Source organism: Brachyhypopomus gauderio, unplaced genomic scaffold (genome assembly GCF_052324685.1).
Source record: "Brachyhypopomus gauderio isolate BG-103 unplaced genomic scaffold, BGAUD_0.2 sc37, whole genome shotgun sequence".
Taxonomy (NCBI): Eukaryota; Metazoa; Chordata; class Actinopteri; order Gymnotiformes; family Hypopomidae; genus Brachyhypopomus; species Brachyhypopomus gauderio.
The window spans coordinates 2,161,074-2,180,593 of NW_027506867.1; the positions used below are offsets into that span (position 1 = coordinate 2,161,074).

Consider the following 19,520-nt stretch of genomic DNA (forward strand, 5'->3'; position numbering starts at 1 on the left):
GGGATGGTTTATAAAGCCTTAAAATAGTGTAGAAAATAAATATAGCATCGCTACTTTATGGATTTTCGTTTATCGCAGGTGGTCCTGGAACATAACACCAGAGATAAACGAGGGATCACTGTAGCTTATATCTGAAATGCAGGAAGGAAGCCACAACACCCGATGATCCAAATGCAGAAAGGTAAGTTTATTCTCTAGGTCAGAGTCACAGAGAAACTCCACGAAGGCATGTGGGCCTGTAACAGCTGGACCGAAGGCGTCAGAGAAGAAAGAGAGGGAGAGACTGTGAGGACTCATGAAGGGTACACGGAGAGGGCTGGGTAGCGTCCGTTTCCTAGGGGCAGGCAGGTCTCGCAGTCTAAGGGAAAAGCTGAGGTGGGTACACAGGAGAACAAACAGGAGATAACACTCTGTAGAGAACATACAAAAATACTTCGCAGTGAGGCAAGATGGATGGGTGTTTATATAGGACGGGAGAGATCATTAGAGACAAGTGATGGTTAGTATTCTGGTAATTGGGGATGTGGAGGGCGAGGCGCACCACTAGAGGGTGTTAGGGAGTCCACAAAGAAAGTGGTGTGTGTGTGAGATGTGACAATATCTAATAATAACAACAAGAGTCACAGGACCGGGACCATCATTTATAAACGATGCATACGCAAAACTAATTGGGGGGTCTGGAATGGAAATTAAGCTCTAGGCCACTAAGTCAAGAAAATCGTACCTAATAAAAATTCCCCCGCACCACTGTAGACAAGGTGTACCTCATAAGTGACATTTACCGGGGAGGTCAGTAGTTTCATTGAAAGCCAGCCCCTCCAGATAAGGGCCGACTACAACCTGCTCTGTTGAGCATTAGAAGACGAATTCTCAAACCATTTACATCAGACAGGACTAACAGCCACTATGGCAGTGAAACAGCAAAGGCAGCTGTCACCCCAAGAATATTACTCCTGTCTCCGTCAATTCTATTTTGGGTCTCGCAATGAACCTTGTTCGTCCAAAACCTCCACCCCAATACTAGCCACCTGCTAGGAGTGTCAGACTGTCCTCAAATGCTATCTAGCCAACAGCTCCGTGATCTGGCCGTAAAGGGTTTCGCCAAACTTGCCCAAATGTCCAATCGGCGATCCGAACCTCCGAATGTGTGGAGCCTGGAATCTCAGCCCCCATGGTTAGAGCTCGAAGGGGCCCCAAGGCGGGAACTCTCAGGCTCGACCCCGGCTCCTGAGGCTAGGGGACGCCCTCGATCACGAACACCCGACGAAAGACGCAGACACTCTCAATCCTGGTGGAGGGAATGAAACAAATACTGGTCCAATTAGGCCACCAGACGAAGATTCTCCAGGGAGCGTCAGGTCACGTTCTCAGACCCTCTGAACAGAGAACAGACTCACCGCATTTATAGAGGGAACAATACACTCCCACACATGAAGTCATACTCATACAACAGGCTGCCATACAATAGTCACCAAAACAAAACCGAAGAAAGACATCATAAGTCGTATTATAAAAGAGACCCCCAGCCTGGAGATAAAGCCACTGATGATGCCAACCCCCTTGGGATAATGAGCCAGAGTTCATTAAATGAATAGTGGGAACCCTTCAAGCCACTAAAGCCCCGAAAGTTGACCTCCTCTCAGTCACGTCACTGACTGAAGGAAGTCACCGATCACAAACTCCCCAACAACACCAGAGCACAGAACAGGAACTCTCTAGGATGTTCAGTGAACCCGAGATTGTGCCCTATCGTCCTCCAACTACGTATAGTGGGGGAGAAGACACTAATACAGGCCCCCAAGGAGAGTTTAACTGCACCCCTCATAGTGCAGTATTAGTAGTGCAATTAGACCCAAGGGAAAGACTCAGCCAGGAGGACCCCTCCATTATTCGAGGTGAACCTCCATTCCAACAGTTCCTAGGACACCTCAGTGAGAGGAGTTGCGCGCAAATTCTACCTGTCAACTAGGCTGGAAAATGGATTAATTCAAGAAGCCCTCCTGTACATCGCGTCTGACATCACCCTAATGTCAACCACTCTGTTCCATCAGATTAGAGCCATCGCCAAGAAGGCCAACAAAGAAATACAACTGCACAGTTACTTCTTAAATGTCCAACCCTACTCACACACAAACATAGCGTTGGATAAGGCATGACAGACATAGAAGTTACCATACTGAGTCCTGACATCCCACTACCTGCCTGGCCCCCAGCAAGTGCCTCGAGGTTCGAGACACCTTCCTGTGTGCCATAAATCCAACCACAGGAAAGGAACACTCCCCACAGATTGTCAATGGGGTAGAATTAGAGGGGTCCGCTGTTGGCGATGCTGTTCTAGCTTTATGGGCTGACAAGTCAGCCATTAACCAGGATCTTTTAGACAAGCTAAGACAAGACAATCCGAACCTACGAGTGGTCGAGGGATCGGGCCGTTTCCTCCCTGGGTATCTGCGCCCTCAAATTTATTCCCAACGTGCCCCACTCTGTCTACATTGGGGGCGACATTCTAGTTTGACTAGACGTACATGTAAATACACTCAATGATATCCTCTGGTGTCTAACTAGAGCTCAGAATGATTGGACCCATCCAGAAGACGACCACCTGAGATCAGGACAAACTATCCCAGAGGTGTGCCAAGTATCTAACAACACCACGGTAACCGTACCAACCCTAACAACCAATGTGCCCCTAGGACTAGTCATAAGGCCAGGCCAGCACCTAGACCACACCTATGCACTCTTCCAAACCTCTCCACGGTTCTTTGAACTAGGCCTTATGGTTGAAGCTATCCCATTGGTAGAACTGAGGGCTAGGACGGCCTACCTGTTCATACAAAACAACAGCACACAGGACATAACAATCCCAGGGTCAAGCCCAATAGGTTGGCTAATCAGCACAAAATTCCATGACTTCAAGCCAAGAATTCCAGTAATAGGCCCACTTCTTCCACCACTACTATCACCGTACACAGGAGAGAAAGTCATATACATGACTCATGGATAGTTTCAAGATGGCCGCGCGTGCACACGCTGCGGCTTCTCCCTCTCCCAGTAGTACAGCGTTTTTGTGTTGTGTGCTGCATATCGCATTGTTTGTGTACATCTTCGTCATGCCTAAACATCCCAAACCGCAAATACAGCCGTGAGTTTCTGCTCGACATTGGGAAATCTTTTTTTTCCCGGACAAAAACGACTAACTCAGAGAAGCTATGAGTCTGCAGCCTGCTCATTCTGGTGAGGACTTTTAATTGCGGCACCTGGAATTGACAGCACTAATTTTTTACCATTACTATTGTACGATTTCTTTTTTTTTACTGTTCTAGTTAATGTTCATTTTAAGAAAATCTTTACTGCTGCACTATGAAGTCTGAGAGTAACGTAATTTCTATCCTGTGTATGTCCTGCATGTATCACAGTTTTGACAATAAAGTTGACTGACTACACCAAACCCTCAAAGTCCATCACCTTGTTCTCTGCCCTGAACCTCGGCAACAAAGCCCTCTGTCTAATGGGCCTGGAAAAGCACAATCAAATCACCCTGCACACCGTTCATTCCCTCTCTGCCAATCCTGCCAGCAAACCAGAGACATCAGCAGGAGATGCAGTGGGGTCTCTCGAACAGCCGCCTACTCCGAAGCAAGAACCAGATGCAGAGTTCTCAGCCCAAGTAGAACAGATACTAGCAGAAGCAGAGGTCTTGCAAAATGCAGAGGAAAGCTGAGAGATCTTTTGTTTAAATACCAAGCTTCCTTCGCAAAGGACTCCTTGGATTGTGGCCTAACCACCATTCACTCAATATGCATACCAACCACTCCAGGTGCGCCCCCAACCTTCATACGGCAATACAAAATCCCACTGGCATCCTACGAACCAATACAAGAAATCATAGACAGTTTGTTAGACAAGGGAATCATCAGACTAGAACATAATGAACATTAACTAGAATCAACAGCACCTACTCTGCCCCCATTTGGTCTGTCATGAAACCAAATGGCAAATGGCGGCTCACAATTGACTACAGGAAACTTAACCAGCAGGTCCCACTGTCCAGATGGCCGATGACTCAACTTGAACAAGAACTTCCCAAAGTCAGAGATGCCAAAGATTTCTCCACCATCGATGTAGCCTCTGGATTTTGGACCATACCAGTGCAGGCAGAAGACCAACACAAGCTGGCTTTTACGTTCTCAGGTAGACAATACACCATCACGCGATGCCCCTTTGGCTACGCCAACTCCCCAGCTGAATTTAACATCTTCCTGAACAAGGCATGCCCTGACACACATGAACTGGAACTCTCATATGGTGACATCTTGATGAGAAACCACACCTTGGAAGCCCATCTGGAAGAGATCGACCACGTCCTAGGGCAACTTACGGCTGCCAGAGCCAAAATCTCTCTCTCCAAGTGCCAGTGGGCCAAAACCAAGGTCCATTATGTCGGCCTCCTCATCTGTACGGATGGCGTAGAACCCTAGGCTGGCCCTACATGGGGAGTGGCCAACATCAATGCTCCTACCAACATCTCTGAGCTTCGCAGTTTCCTGGGGGTGTGTAACTACTCCCGCCAGTTCATTGAACACTACGCAGACCTGGCTAGACCATTATATGACCTACTGAAAAGACACACCGTTCATTTGGGATAACTCCCAGGAACAGGCCATGCAGGCCCTGAAAACCAAACTGTGTACTGCCCTTTGTCTCGCATACCCTGACATCACAAGTTTCATTTAGAAGTAGGATTCTCTGACTACTGTCTGAGTGCTGGCCTGTACCAACTACATGACCAGCACTGTTGTGTAGTAGCTTATGCTAGCAAAACCCTGTCAATCCCAGAGCTCAAGTACACTGACTGTAAAAAGGCACTTCTAGCAACTGTGTGGGCACTGAAACACTTCGCGAACTACCTAGGTGGACAGAAGGTGATAATCGAGACACCAACTGGTAGTCTTCCTCAATAGCCAGTGAACCAGAGAGGGTGTGATCACAAACGGCTGATGGCGTTACAAAGTTTTGACCTGGAAGCCAGATATGCCCAGGACAAAAAGACACCTTTGGGCATGGAACTTGCCAACTGCTGAAGATGTGAGATCGACAACCCAGCCTATGACACGTCAATCCAAGACCAAACATCCATGACACCTGCCAATCACCGGTTTTTCAATCCCAACATCTATGAAGGCTTCACAACTGTCTATGTAGATGGCTGCTCGTTCCACCATGAGAAAACCCAGCTACATGGAGGAATAGTATGGGTCAACAACAAACCACTAGAACCGCAAAAATTACAAATAGGCGCTCAGTCATCACAGTACGCTGAAATAGCCAGCATCCTCATCACATTACAACAAGCAATAGAACACACGGTCGACACGTTGGTCATCTGCACGGTTTCCAACTATGCCTGACTTAGCTTCACATGACACTTCTCAACATTGAACTCTTTGTGGCCTGTGCAAACTTAGCGGAAGCACATGATATGATAGTCTACTGGAAAAAGGTGAGAGGCCATTCACGAATCCCTGGGGAGGACAAGACCCTTAATGACCAAGCAGACAGGCTGGCACAAACAGGGAGCACTAAATGGCACCCCATGGACATTTGATGCCACAGACTTCCCTCCCTCACCCAACCCATCGGTGATGGTACTTACGAGATTGCAAACCAAGGGAAACCCAGAAAAAACCCAGACACAAGCTGTATCGGCATCAGTTCAACTCGAGCTTTCAGATTCGAATCTCCTCGCCTTACAGGCCCAGGATTCAGCCATTCACAAGATGGTCCTGTACCTGTCCGACCCTCTTAAATATGACATCACAGATCGGGACTGTAAAACTGTCCTTGACCTTAGAAACCTGTTCAATGCTCGATCCTCTCTCCGCCTAGTCAAGGGTCTGCTAGTGTATGTCCCCAAGGCTGTCACTTCACCTGCACTCATGGTCCCTCGGAGCTACAGGGGGGTGATGCTGACCCATGCCCATGACTCTCTAAGTGCATGCCACAAAGGAGTTAAGGCCACACATAAAGCATTGCAACAAGTTGCTTACAGGCCTGGCATGATAAAAGATGTGGCAAACTACGTCAAAGGCTGCATGGTGTGCTGCCAGTTCCAGCCCTCAGGTCTGACCCACAGAGCCCCACTGCAAAAACGAGGAATAACATTTCCTTGGTCAGACCTCCAAATTGATTGGGTGGGACCGCCCACTAAATCCACTTGAGGAAATAAGTATTTCCTCAGTCAGCTGCACATTCACCAAGTGGGTGGAATGCCTACCTGCCCCAAATGACATGGCTCTCACCACGGAGTACCTACTGATGAATCACATTATCTCGAGATTTGGACTACCTAGCAGAATCAACTCTGATCGAGGTACACACTGATGTAACAGTTGTGGGAACTGCTAGGTATGAAGGCAAGCTTCCACATCAGCCATCATCCCTAAGCATCAGGTCAGGTAGAGAGGGCCAATCGAACTGTGGTCAACATGCTGAAGAAATATGTGTCTTCCAACCACCGGGACTGGGACATGAAGCTGCCCCTGGTGCTCATGGCTATCTGAGCAACCCCTAGTGACTAAACAGGAGTTTCACTATTCGAACTAATGACTGGTAGGCAGATGATCCTCCCCCTACATTTATTGTATCAGGAGAAGCTAGCATAGCTACGATATGTATCGATACTGAACATTCTGAAACGGTACAATACTCGTTTCTCTTAAGTATCGATTCTTTTTACATAAAATGCGCTTTCGTTTGAGCCACCCAAGCTGCCGTAATGCACAGGACAGTTTGTAATGCTAAAATGGCAGCTAAAGCAAACACAGTCCTGTTGGATTCGAAGCAGATACAGATGGAAAACCGAAGGACACAAACAAGCCCGTTTGCAAGCGGTGCTTTTGGAACATTTCAACGAAGGGCGCTAAAGCCTGGTTGAGTGACCAGCGCTCGCCTCCGGCCACCTCGCGCTCCGCGAGCGGTGGAGGCGTTTATACTTTCCGCTTTGCAGTGTTGTCCGAAATTATATGTGGTAGTATAAAAGAGACACCCCTCAACAAAAGGGGAATGAACACTTACCTGGCGAATTTTAATGCTGCTTTGTGTTTCAGGTTTGAAGGTGCTGGAATGTAGGCCGGAGTACTTTAAAATGCTTGAAATTGTAACAACTTTGTTTCACAACAAATATCTGTCTGACTGAACAGTTCACTTGCATTACGTTAACAAACACGAGCCTCTTGTAATTCCAGGACGAAACATGAGAGAACGTGAAGACGTTAAGATTGGGCGTTTTGAAAATAAACAACCATTAAATAATGTGATAAAAAGCGCAATATTTCGAATCATTTCGAGTATATGTATAAATATTTAACTTAAATAAGTTTAACGTGCTCGGAAATATTGGTATAAGCGCTTGAATTCCACTGTAACGCCTACTCCGCCCCAACCTATGTGAGATCTTCGTGTTTCCCTTAGTTATGTTTTTTAGTTGAATCTCCGTAGCGTTCTCCTATCTTGCCGCCCATTGTTAGTTTTGATCAGCTGTTTATGTTTAACTCCTTGATGTGTTTGGTTTATATTCCCGTGCGCCCAGTCTTTCCTTGTAAGTCAATTTCTGGTATTCATTGTTGCGAGAGTTGTATGTTCTGTTCCCCATGTTTGTTATCGGATCTGCCCTTGGTGTTTAACTTTGATCATTGTATGTTCAGCATTTGGTCCTTTCGATTAGATTTGTTTCGAGTTGTTTAGCAGATCATCCTATGTTTGGTTTTGTACTCTTTATTGAGTCAACGCGTTATTGTTTCCTGATGGTTCGTTAGTGAAGTTAGTTGATTTCGCCAGGTCTGTTTTGCATTAGTCCGGTTTATTGTATTGTCCTTTTTGAATGCGTTTGTTTGTTTACTGTTTTTGTAATAACTCGTTCATATTTTTGTATTCCTTGTCGTGTCTGAGAGGTGTTGGGTAACTAGTCTGTGTACTATTGTTCACTCAAGGAGTTTTACCATTGCATTTGCAGTAGTTCGTTGTCTGGAGCTCCGAGTGTTAATGTAAATGAAATGCCTCGCCATTCAAGAGCGATTCGAGCCGATCAGTTTAGGAGACGGGAGGAAACTCCTTCTCCTACCAATAAATCTGACTCTCAGCAGCATCTGTGTCCTTCTCCTAGTTCTTGCATGTTACATCCACACTATAAAGGTGTATGAAACCTGCAAACATGACTTTGTTCATTGCACTGAGGCGCGGCACGCGCAAAGTTACAAAATTCGAGAGGTGCACGACCTCGCGTGCGCCGCACTTCAGCGCGATGAACAAAGTCATGTTCGCAGGGTTCATACACGGTCCGTGTACTTCTCGGCCAACGGATTTTCGTTTAGGAATCAGAAAGCGAAAGACGGAAAACGCCCCGTTTCCCATCTTTCGTTTCAAAATTATAAAACATAGAACGGAAAACGAGCCATTTCCCGATTTTTGTTTTCTGATTAAAATTAAAAAATCGATTTAAAAAATCCGGCGTGGAAATCTGATTTCTCATTTCTCATGAGTTTTTTATTTATTTTTTGTATCTTGACCCGGAAATGATCGGAACTCACACGGCACCCACAGACATTGGCGCTACGTTTGATTTGATTCAGAGCCATGATTCACACATACATCTAAGAAAACATGTCTTTGCAGGAATATGCAGATTTTATTGCAGAAAGCAGAATAAATGGCAAGTGCTGTAGGGATATTGCATCAATGTTATGCACCCACTTTGGAACAAGACGGGGTTTTTCTGAGAGGAATGTGCGGAGATGGTGTGCTGAGCAGGGGCTGCTCACACAATTCTGTTCAGACAGCCAGCTTGAAGTGGAAGTCGCTGAAGGTATTGCTGAGGTAAGCTTTTCATTGTTATATTTTTTATGATGAATGTTTTTTGTGAAATATGCAATGGCTACATTAATATAGCTAAAAAGCTGACTACAAGCTAATGGAAGCCAGACATGCTACAATTTGCAGATTTAATTGAGTGGCCCATTTAATTCCACTGTTAGCCCTGCGAGATGACCTGTCCAGGCTGTAACCCACCTGCCACGTTGAACTGGATACGTGGATAAAAATTTATGGAAGGACTATACACATAATTTATCCAAATAATATATTTTGCTAGTCACATTATTATTAGAGGTGTCAATTCCAGGTTCATAGATTAAAAGTCCTCACCAGGATTTTCCTCAGGCTTCCTGGATTGTGTTGATTCCACTAATTTGATCTGGATTGCTAATTAGAAAATCTAGCAAGCTTGAGCAAAATCCTGGTGAGGACTTTTAATCTTTGAACCTGGAATTGACACCTCTAATTATTATCATGATAAGTATTAACAATTTTGCTTCTCCACACATTCTACTGGAAATGTAAAGTTATTTTTACCAGTACACTTCCCTATTTAGTGCCTCTATGGATAAACTGTCAGCTTCTGTGCTGAAACCTTTTTTTAAGTGACTATGTTGGAGATTGCAAACATAACAAGCTTCTAATTTTTTTTCTCTAAGCATGTAGTGACCTGTGTCCCCCCCCCCCCCCCACTTCTAGACTGGATCATCTTTTGGTCGAAAAATGATGACTGGATATCTTTCTGCAAAAGGCATGAAAGCTTCTGAAGGCAGAGTGGGCAAAGTGTTGAGAAGTATTTATCAACCTTATCATGCGGCAAGACAGCAGGTAATGTTAAATACCAGTTTTCCAGTAGAGCACTGGTGTTGAGAATCTAATCTTGCAAATATATTGAGCGTTTATTGTTTTATTTTAGGGTGCCCGAAATCTGAACCCCATACCCTACAATGCAGAATACATGGGTCATAAGCTCCACTTAGATCAAAATGAAAAACTTGTTATGTTTGGAGTGACCCATGTCATGGCTATTGATGGTTTCAGCAAGAAGATTGTCGGTCATTCCACCATGCCGGTAAAAAACAACATCATCATTTACGAGGATGTGTACAGGTAAAATAACCTGACTAGTGCTACTAGTATTCATGTATCCCTCAGTCTGTTATTGTTCTGTCCAGTTTTAACTAAATACTTTTTTTTATCGTTACTTTAAGAGTAGCTGGGGTGCTTGTTATATTTAAAGGGTTTAAGTTTGCGTGTTTTATTTTCAGATCTGCTCTGCTTTCTTGTGGACTGTGGGATCAGGTCAGAGTTGACTGTGGGAAGGAGTTTTACCTGGCACTGTTCATCCAGGAAAGGCTGGCAGAATACAGATACAACTGTCAGAGGCAGCCCTACATTCAGACACCTTCTACAAGGGTAACAATATTTAAATATTTACTTTTTTTTAAATTAACTTTCTTTTATAAACTAGTGTATTTCAGATGAGAACAAGCCTCATCATGCTGTTTTAAAATATGCACAGAACCATGTGATTGAGAGAATGTGGTCAGAGGTAAATGCCCGAGTCAACTATCCTCTGAAGACAGCTTTGGTACAGCTGGTGGACATGGAGGAACTGGACATGGAGGACAGCACATCCAAGTACTGTGTGTCAAACTTGACATGCCAGATAGCCAGGATTGGTATCACTAATGTTGTAGGGGCATGGAATGCACACAGGATCCCAGGTAGGATTCATTCCTTTTTACTGGTTCTGTTACAAGAATATTTTGTTAACGAAGCAATTTAAATTTAGTTTACCACTCTATAGTAAATTTATATATGACTTGCACTTACGAATGTGTAGCTTATTTGCATATCTGTATATTCACTACTAACTGAAATTTTCAATAGATGGGGTAGTTTCAATTTATAATATACCTCGATTTGTCCTGAATTATTTGGATATCTTGCTATTTTGTGTAGATTTCCTTATTATTGAGTATATCTAAATCTGATCAATGAACACAATCACCCCTTTGAAGGAACACTAAAGTAATAAGATAAATTCATAAATAGATTTCTAAATGGTGTGAATGTTAGTTATGTTCACTTTATTATAACAAGTAAATTTTAACTCATTCATTTGTAAACCCTTAAAACACACTTGTGTCATGCAGGAAAAGGAATACCAAATGAGCTGGCTAAAGGGGGGTGTCCTGCAAAACTTCCTGAGGACCTTCTGCCTAATGGTGCTGCTGCAGCTGACCTGTATCAGCGGGAGGTGGGATCAGCCTTGAAGAGAGATTCCGTTTTTGGACTGGAGCCTTTCCCCTCCGAAGAAGCCAAACAGTGGACTGAAATGGAGTTTGGTTCTCATTTTGACTTGTTTTCACTGTACCAACATGTGGTTCATCATAACTATGGACCCTTTAAAGATGCTGTTAGGTTTCTTATTGACATCACCAGACGTTGTGTGTGATCCATTAGTGGCATTCAATGAAGAAATGAGTAAACTTCTCCATAAAAAAATTTTATTGCAGAGAAAACTACAAGCTGTTTCAATTTATAACAGTTCAAATAATTGCTTGAAACAATCTTGTTTCTGATTGCTGGCAATAAAGAAGAACTTGCAATTCTCGAATTCTTTTTTAAAATTCTACTTTTGTGTAACACCCAAGCTCGTATATCATTTAAACAATGTAACATAACAATGTAACATTAATAATTACATAATGAAGTGGTAAACTGCAGTTACCAACTACTGTTCAACTCCCAAACCATGTTATAAACATCAAACTGCTTGAAACCTAAGGACAACCAAGTAAACAAGATTGTGATTATAGAGAAAACCACCCATCAAACAGGATGAGGAAATGCGTTACTGATAAGCTGCAGAGGCTGCAGGTTAATATATATGCCAACACCACCCAAGCTGATTTTATAAAAGGTTCCTTTGTAGGAAAACATGGTCAATTAAGTTGGTGTGATGTTGGCTCTGCACACTCTTCAGCTTTGCAGTGACAAATGCCCATTTCTATTCAAACAATTGTACATGAATTCCACATTTATATTTCTTTGAGGAGAGAGAGAACAGCATGGAGACCCTTAACCTGGTGTACTCTACGATCAAAATCTTCAGCTCTGCATTTCAGACAGTGATCTGCAGTTAACAACCACTGCTCCACACATGTTCGGCATCCAACTAGAGACTCACAGCATGTGGAAAACATGGGTTCCTCCATTAGACCTACAAGGTTTTAAAAAAAAGAAATTGATACAGAAAAATATGTGCCAGTTACTTTAAATGTAAAATAAGAAAATTAAACACCATTTATATTTGCTGAAATATGTAATGCATACCTTTGCAAACGAGGCAGGCAAAGGCATCCTTTACAGAATGCAGGTGAGCATCAGTGACTGCTTTGCATGTGTTCTTTGCAAGCTCAGACAGCTGGTTTATTGCTGAGGTGATATCTTGGAGGCTCTGAGCAGCTTGCTTTAGTTGGTCAATTTTGCCAATGACCCCTTGTATGCTCATACTGTCGTCGGCCCTTCGACTTAAATGTAGAACGACGGAAAATAGTGAAATCACCAAATGTATGAATATTTTTCTTATATCTGCCTATGAGGCCTTCAGGTTTTCTTTTAAAAAATAATTGCCAGGTAAACTTACTTATACTGTTTGCCCTTGTGTAGAGAATGAGATTGACTTTACATACATTACCTTGCTTTAGCGGTTCTTCCATTCTGGAACTCCACAAAGTCATCCTCAGAGATTGCATAGACTTTTCTGGAGTTCTGTTTCCAGTAATGGGAACCTTAGGAGAAGACAATGTATTTTCTATATTTAATAACTTTAATGGTAAAATGTAAGAAGCAAGTTTTTGATCACTTAGCTTACTTCTTGTGCCCTCCGAGTCCACTATTTCATTTCCTTGGCTGTCTGTCAGGGTAATCACCTCCTCACAGCCCAAGGCATCCTTCACCTTCTGTGTTATTCCTTCCACATTTGCTTCAGCTTCCAAAAAGAGAATGATGACTGTTCTGGAAGTGCTGAGCTTATCATTTACTATTGTGGCAATATGGATAGACCTGCGGAGGAATTAGATAATTAAAAATATGGATGTAGAGAGATTTTACTACTAAAGACAAGTTAAATATTTAACAGCTAACCTTTGGAAAGATCTTGCTGGAAACTGGTTGCTTGCTCGTGGCATTCCAGCTGAAGGCCGTGGTGTGTCAGTCAGAGCAGAAGGTGAGGGTCGGTGCATGAAGGCAAATGGAATACCAGGAGTGGGTAGGGATCTACTTGCAGGAAGTGGACTAAGAACTGGATCTCCATGGACCTCATAATGACTGAGGTGTGAAAGATTTAGGATGGAAAAATGTCCTGCTGGCTCTGGAAATATTGCAGTGTTTGCATCATCTGTAATGTACAGACTACTGCAAGTAACCTGTTTAATTTGGAAAAATAATTAAATTATTAAGTGCTAATTATTCACAGATTTTATGTTATTTAGAACATAAACATCTGGACAAAATAATATTGGAAACATTAAATTCTAAATCATATTTCAATGTACTTTAAGTGCTTAAACGTACCACAAAGTTACTTTTAGCTAACATTAGCATTAACTGGATCACATGCCATTAAGCTAACCAAGGCTCCATAAAGCTAAAATAAATATTCTTATATGTAAATATATCAGTTACAAGTTGAACAGTTACGGCACCTGAAAAATCCTGCATATCTTGTCCACAGACATGTCATCTTCCTTAAGTGTAACACGTCTGCTTTCTCGAAAAAGGATATAACTGCCCATTTCCATCCCACCTATATCCAAAATACACCTGACAACGACGGAAACTGCAGCACGCCCTCTACTGGCACGAAACTGTCAAATGTTTCATGACAAATGTTTCAAAAGTGCCGCGAGAGTCCGATCATTTCCGGGTCAAGATACAAAAAATAAATAAAAACTCACCACAAAATGAGATATCAGATTTCCACGCAGGATTTTTAAAATCCATTTTTTAAATTTTTTTCAGAAAACAAAAATCGGGAAATGGCTCGTTTTTTGTTTTATGTTTTATAATTTTGAAACGAAAGACGGGAAACGAGGCGTTTTCCGTCTTTCGCTTTCTGATTCCTAAACGAAAATCCGTTGGCCGAGAAGTACACGGACCATACACCTTATGGAATTCAAACACTTGTATGTCACTTTCAAGGTCCATTTCAATATTTCCCAGCACGAGCAAAGACACTTCGTCAGACGTTCAAAAGACGTCCACTGAAAAGCCAGAATGAAAGTTTTTGCGACGTCTTTTTTAAACGTCTTTTGAACGTCTATTGCTGCCGTTCAGTTGCAGTTTTTGCACATCCACTGACATCCAATAAAGGTCCTAGTCAGACGTTCAGATAGAAAACTCGTCATAGACGTCCATGTTAAGGTTAAGGTCCTCACACTGTCAGATTTTGAACCAGTTTTGAACGTCCACCAGACATGCAAAATGGGTCTGGACTGACCGACGTGATACAGACATGATTTTAACATCTTTCTGATATCGCATGTTTGTTGGGATAAGTTAAATATTTATACATATACTCGAAATTATTCGCTTTTTTATCACATAATTTAATGGTTGTTTATTTTCAAAATGCCCAATCTTAACGTCTTCACGTTCTCTCATGTTTCGTCCTGGAATTACAAGAGGCTCGTATTTGTTAACGTCATAAGTGAACTGATCAGTCAGACAGCTATTTGTTGTGAAATGAAGTTACACTTTCAAGCATTTTTAAACACAAAGCAACATTCATTTGTTTGTTTATAAAAAAATAAAAAGGCTTTAAAACGGAAATTAGCACAGTATCTGACTTTGGTATCGAAAATGGTATCGAATTTCAATATTTTTTTAACTATCGTATCGAAGTTGTAATTTTTAGTATCGTGACAAGCCTACCACTGACCAATCACGAACATCTCAAGGTAACATTTGCTTTTGCACAACACCTTGGAAAGAGCGCTAAAGGGTGTAAAGCTTACTATGATATAAAAGCGTCCCGCAATGAGTTCCAAGTGGGGGACAAGGTGTGGTGCTACGTTTTCGTCCCGCCTACCAGCAGGGCCCGACAGAGCACGGGAAAACTAGCTCACAAGTTCTGTTCACGTTGGGCAGGGCCATACATCATCACTGACAAGCTCTCCCCAGTCTACCAAATCAAGGTGCCTCAGGGAGTGGGTTCACTGCAACCAAATCAAGGCCCATGACGCCATTACCAGAGAGCAGGAGAACCCAGAGGAGTTGTCCGGACCCGCTAGATTAGAGTAGAGCTATCTACACCTTTTTATCCACATTCCACTCTGTTCATATCTTCTTATCCTTCTCATTCCACCCATAATGTGTGTTAACCAAAGACGTTTTGGTACCCTAGACACCTAGTGGGGGTGAACACCAAGGTGAACCCGAAGGTGAACCCCAGCCAACATATAGTTTAATAGTGGAAACAATGATTAATACGAGCAATCCTGGTCCTTGGACCCATAATGACCCTCAGCCTGATGTCCCTGGCAGTGGCCTGGGGGAAGTGGAGTTAGATAAGGACCTAGTTCTCCTAGAATTACCCTTGTAGTGCATGATGAAGATAATGTCATCCTAGTTATCCAAACCTTTCACTTATATGATTTCCTTAACTTTCTCTTCCCTTCGCGAGGCAATCCCAATAAAGCATGTGAATGTTGGTGTCATGTTATGCTCTGCATCCTTCAGTTCTCTCCACCTTGTGGTCTGCTGCCCATGGTCATGGACACCATACCAAGAGGGTATGTAGTGGAGACAGCCAAAGTCATTACACTATCACACCCAGAGTGGATTACTTTCCCCTTTGAAGGCAAGAGACTGACCCATCCACATCTCTTTGATTGCATGTAAATATGAACACTGGTCCTTCGCTCATTAACCAGTGGTCCTTTGCTCAATGAATTCATACTCCTAATGGCTTTCTTCTCCCAAAGCTTAGAAGACTTACCTTATCTGATCGTCTGAGAGTAAAACAAAGACGCTTAATGTGTTCTGGCCAGGACTAACCCTTCTCAGGAGGACACAGAGCTCAGGAAAGATCTACACCCATAAACATAAATTACATGCCTATCTGATTCCCCAAGGTTTAACCCCAGTGTATAACCCCTTGGAATTCTTGTGTTAAAATCCAGAACTGATGATGCAAATATTTCAGAAATCCTTGTAACTCCAAATCTGAACTGTACACGGAATTGGAATTCAGTCTACTGGAACCAACTCGGCGAACTCAATCTAAAGACATCAAACTCGACAACCCTCCAACCAAGGAAAGGATAATTATTCTTGAAACCAGTATCCAGCTTTCTAGCCCTTATCGAACCAGGACAAAGTATCAGTTCAACCTGAGCTTGTGATATATGTGATCTAGTCAAATTTATGAACCTTTTTGGGGGACTTTGAGTTGTTAAAATAAATAAATAAAAATGCAGTCTTTGGAAAGAGAACTTATGAGCCTCTTTCCAAGGACTTTGTAAAATCGATGAGCCTCTTTTGAGTGGACGTTAGGATATTTGTGTAAATTATATGAGCCCCCAAAGAAGGGCATTTATTATTTGAAAGAAAGATCAGATCTATATCATTTGTAGACATATGATATAATTGTTGGAAGATAACTTGGCGCAAACTGTGCTAAGCTGCTCAGAGTATCGAGACAATAAAACTTTGGTCTGTTCCTTTGTTTGTTCATGGTGTGTGTGTGTGTGTGTGTGTGTGTCGGAGAAGGAGGAGGGGCAACTCAGGGTTGCCAACTCTCATGCATTGAGCATGAGACACATGCATTTGACCGTTTTCACACGCTCTCACGCCACACTTCCGATATCTCACGCCGAAAAAAAAATCCAGTTTATTTACCTCTGATCCACATCTATGATTACTAGTTGGCTCTGGCGCCAACCACCGGCGATCGATAGATCGCGATATAACACTTAATTTGTGTCCATTTTACGTTCCCCCCCCCCCCCCCCCCCCACAGGTTAAAATCTCACTCTAAGCAAACGTCAAAAGTTGGCAACCCTGGCAACTGCTTGAGATCTGCTAATTCCAGCCTGACGAAGGCCAGTGCGCTTACTGACAAACTTTTTGACCAATACCTGCTTCCTGAATATATATGTGTATAATCATTTAAAATCACTAATGTTGATATATCTAGTCCGTTCTCACATTAAAGGAAAAATTTCTTTAGTTTCTGTGTATATAAGCTACTACATGCTGTGTAGCCTTTTTATGGAGCAAACCTTGGCAACAGATTGATTAGTTGATGTGTTTAGTAGGGCTGCGAATCTTTGGGAATCCCACGATTCGATTCAGAATCGATTCTTGGGGTCATGATTCGATTTTTTCCAGATTCTTTCAGATCCCAACGATTCGATTCAAAAACGATTATTTTCCGATTCAAAAACGATTCTCAATTCAAAACGAGCTACTTTGGTCTGCTGGCATGAAAGCAGAGTACATTTATAAAGATATTATAATTGTAAAGGTTTTATCAACATATTGCAATAATGTAAACATACAAAGATAAATCCAAGACAACATGTCTGAGGCTGACAGTCAGAACACTACATTAAACTAATAAAACTGTAGTAAAGTAAATAAAATTGGTAGGCTTAGGCTAGCTGCCAGAACTGGCCGCTACTGAAAAATTGTATTATACAAAAATACTGCTCTTTCTGTAAAAACAACAAATTGCTTCATACAAAAATTAGGCTTAGGCTAGCTGCCTATTTCTGAGAACATACCACTTCCAGAAACAAAATTACATGTTTTTCCTTAACAAATCACAAAAATAAAAAATATATGAAAGTGCTTCCAAAAATAAAAGTGCTGTTACATTAATAAAATGGGTAGGCTTACGTTAGCTGCCAGAACTTCCACTTCACAGATGAAAAGAAAATAAATAAATAAATAAAAATAATAATAAATATATATATATGCACACACACACACACACCGTATTTCCTAAAAGCCGCATATATCTACTGAACTGAACACATAATAACTGAAATTATCAGTTTCTGAACGGTGCCTGTAGCATTTCATATGCAACTTGTGTTTTGACTTGTGTGTTGTGGCGAATTCTGACTCCCCTCATTTATCCGCATTAAGACGCTACAGATTATATTGTTGATTTACGTTTCTATGCATAAATTAGAGCTAGACTTTAATTATCCATCAGAGCAAACTGCATTATCTATGTCCAAAGACACAGTGGCTCAAGGGTGTTAATTATTTTAAATAAAATACACACCGGCTATACCGAAGTTCACCTCTGACCACGACTTTGCAGTATTACAGCAGTATTATATCCAAATATCTAGTTAGGACAAAACTAGAGTGCTCAATGAACTAAGTTATTTTTATTTTAACTTTATTTTCAAGGAGTTATAATCACTGTAACCCCCGAATATCATCTGTATCACCTTTATGCGTGTGCAAACGATCAAGCCCATTCTAACACGGGCCGGGTTGACGGTAAAATCTAAAGTGTTTCCAAATGGTTGCTTTCAAAGACCGCGGAGCGGTTTGGACTTCATACTTTAGCGGCGCAACAACAAATACCGTACACTACACAACCCGCTGTAGCTTTACTAGCATGCCTGCACATAGTCAAAGCAGTTTCCTTGTTTTGCCTAGCACTATGGTGGCTGAGAATGCACACACGCACCCGAAAAAATCGTTCAATGTTAGAAACGCGATTCTAGATCGAATAGATTTTTTCCTGCAAGTTTAGTTACTTGAGGCTACTTTGATTTAGACTCTGTAAGGAGTTGTAGGTGAGAATTTATCTCTGTGCATGGTTATTTCTTATTTGAGTTGTATTGGAGATCCATTTGCGTTTATTTGGTGATTTGAGGTATATGGGGATTGTGCATTGGTAATGAGTAAGTGATTGTCTTACAGTGGATAAGAATAACTTTGGTGATAGTTGGTCTGTAGCTGGAGTCTATGCTTTTCCCTTGGGGATTGTTTTTCTTTCCAGGATATTTGAAGTGCTTTAATTTACAGTTTGATAGAGTGCTTGGGAGTGACCAGTATTGTGAATGTACACTAATGTGGTTTGATTCTTCTGGAGTTGGCAAATTGTGTTCTTTTTCTCTTTGATTGCAGCAAAATAGTGGTAAATAAATAAATTTGATTAACTGATTGGTTAATTGATTATAAATACTTATTGCAAAAAAATAAGATTAATAAATAAGTACATAAATAAATATAAATTAAAATTAAATTAAATTAATTTGAAAAAAGAGAAGGAGGAAGTCAGTAAATTTTAATAGTCTTAAAAGAGTCTCAGTATTTTTAATTAGTTTAACCTATAATAAAGGAATTAAGGGAGCTGTTGCAATGTCAGATAAGGACAGCAAAGCGGTAAAAGTACTTACACCTGTTGATGTAGTGCAGAAGAATATTCCTTTAGGTAAAGGTATTGCAAAAATATCAGAGAAATGGAATAAGCGTTGGCCTGATATAGATCAACCATGGCCACTGGAGGGGACTCTTAACCCGGATGTGATCAAGACAACGCAAGTGCTTGTGTCTACATACAAGGCAGGACAAAAGAAGGGTAGAAAAGGTAAAAAAAGCAAAGAGAAGAG

General features: G+C 41.9%; 3 protein-coding genes across 3 annotated transcripts in view; 2 read left to right on the forward strand and 1 right to left on the reverse strand.

Moving 5' to 3' along the window:
* LOC143485632 (uncharacterized) overlaps positions 1-19,520 on the forward strand; it is a 169,344-nt gene that overhangs the window by 43,340 nt on the left and 106,484 nt on the right. The gene's annotated exons all lie outside the window — the stretch shown is intronic.
* Positions 8,734-11,349, forward strand: LOC143485759 (uncharacterized). The gene is made up of 6 exons (XM_076985288.1): positions 8,734-8,871; positions 9,568-9,696; positions 9,785-9,978; positions 10,137-10,284; positions 10,391-10,595; positions 11,028-11,349. Exons 1-6 carry the CDS (start codon positions 8,734-8,736, stop codon positions 11,327-11,329), a joined length of 1,116 nt encoding a protein of 371 aa, XP_076841403.1. The 3' UTR covers positions 11,330-11,349.
* Positions 11,477-13,804, reverse strand: LOC143485704 (uncharacterized). Its single transcript, XM_076985237.1, has 6 exons — positions 13,584-13,804; positions 13,024-13,304; positions 12,752-12,942; positions 12,575-12,668; positions 12,211-12,407; positions 11,477-12,097 (listed from the first exon to the last, which is right to left on the reverse strand). Exons 1-6 carry the CDS (start codon positions 13,677-13,679, stop codon positions 11,916-11,918), a joined length of 1,041 nt encoding a protein of 346 aa, XP_076841352.1. The 5' UTR covers positions 13,680-13,804; the 3' UTR covers positions 11,477-11,915.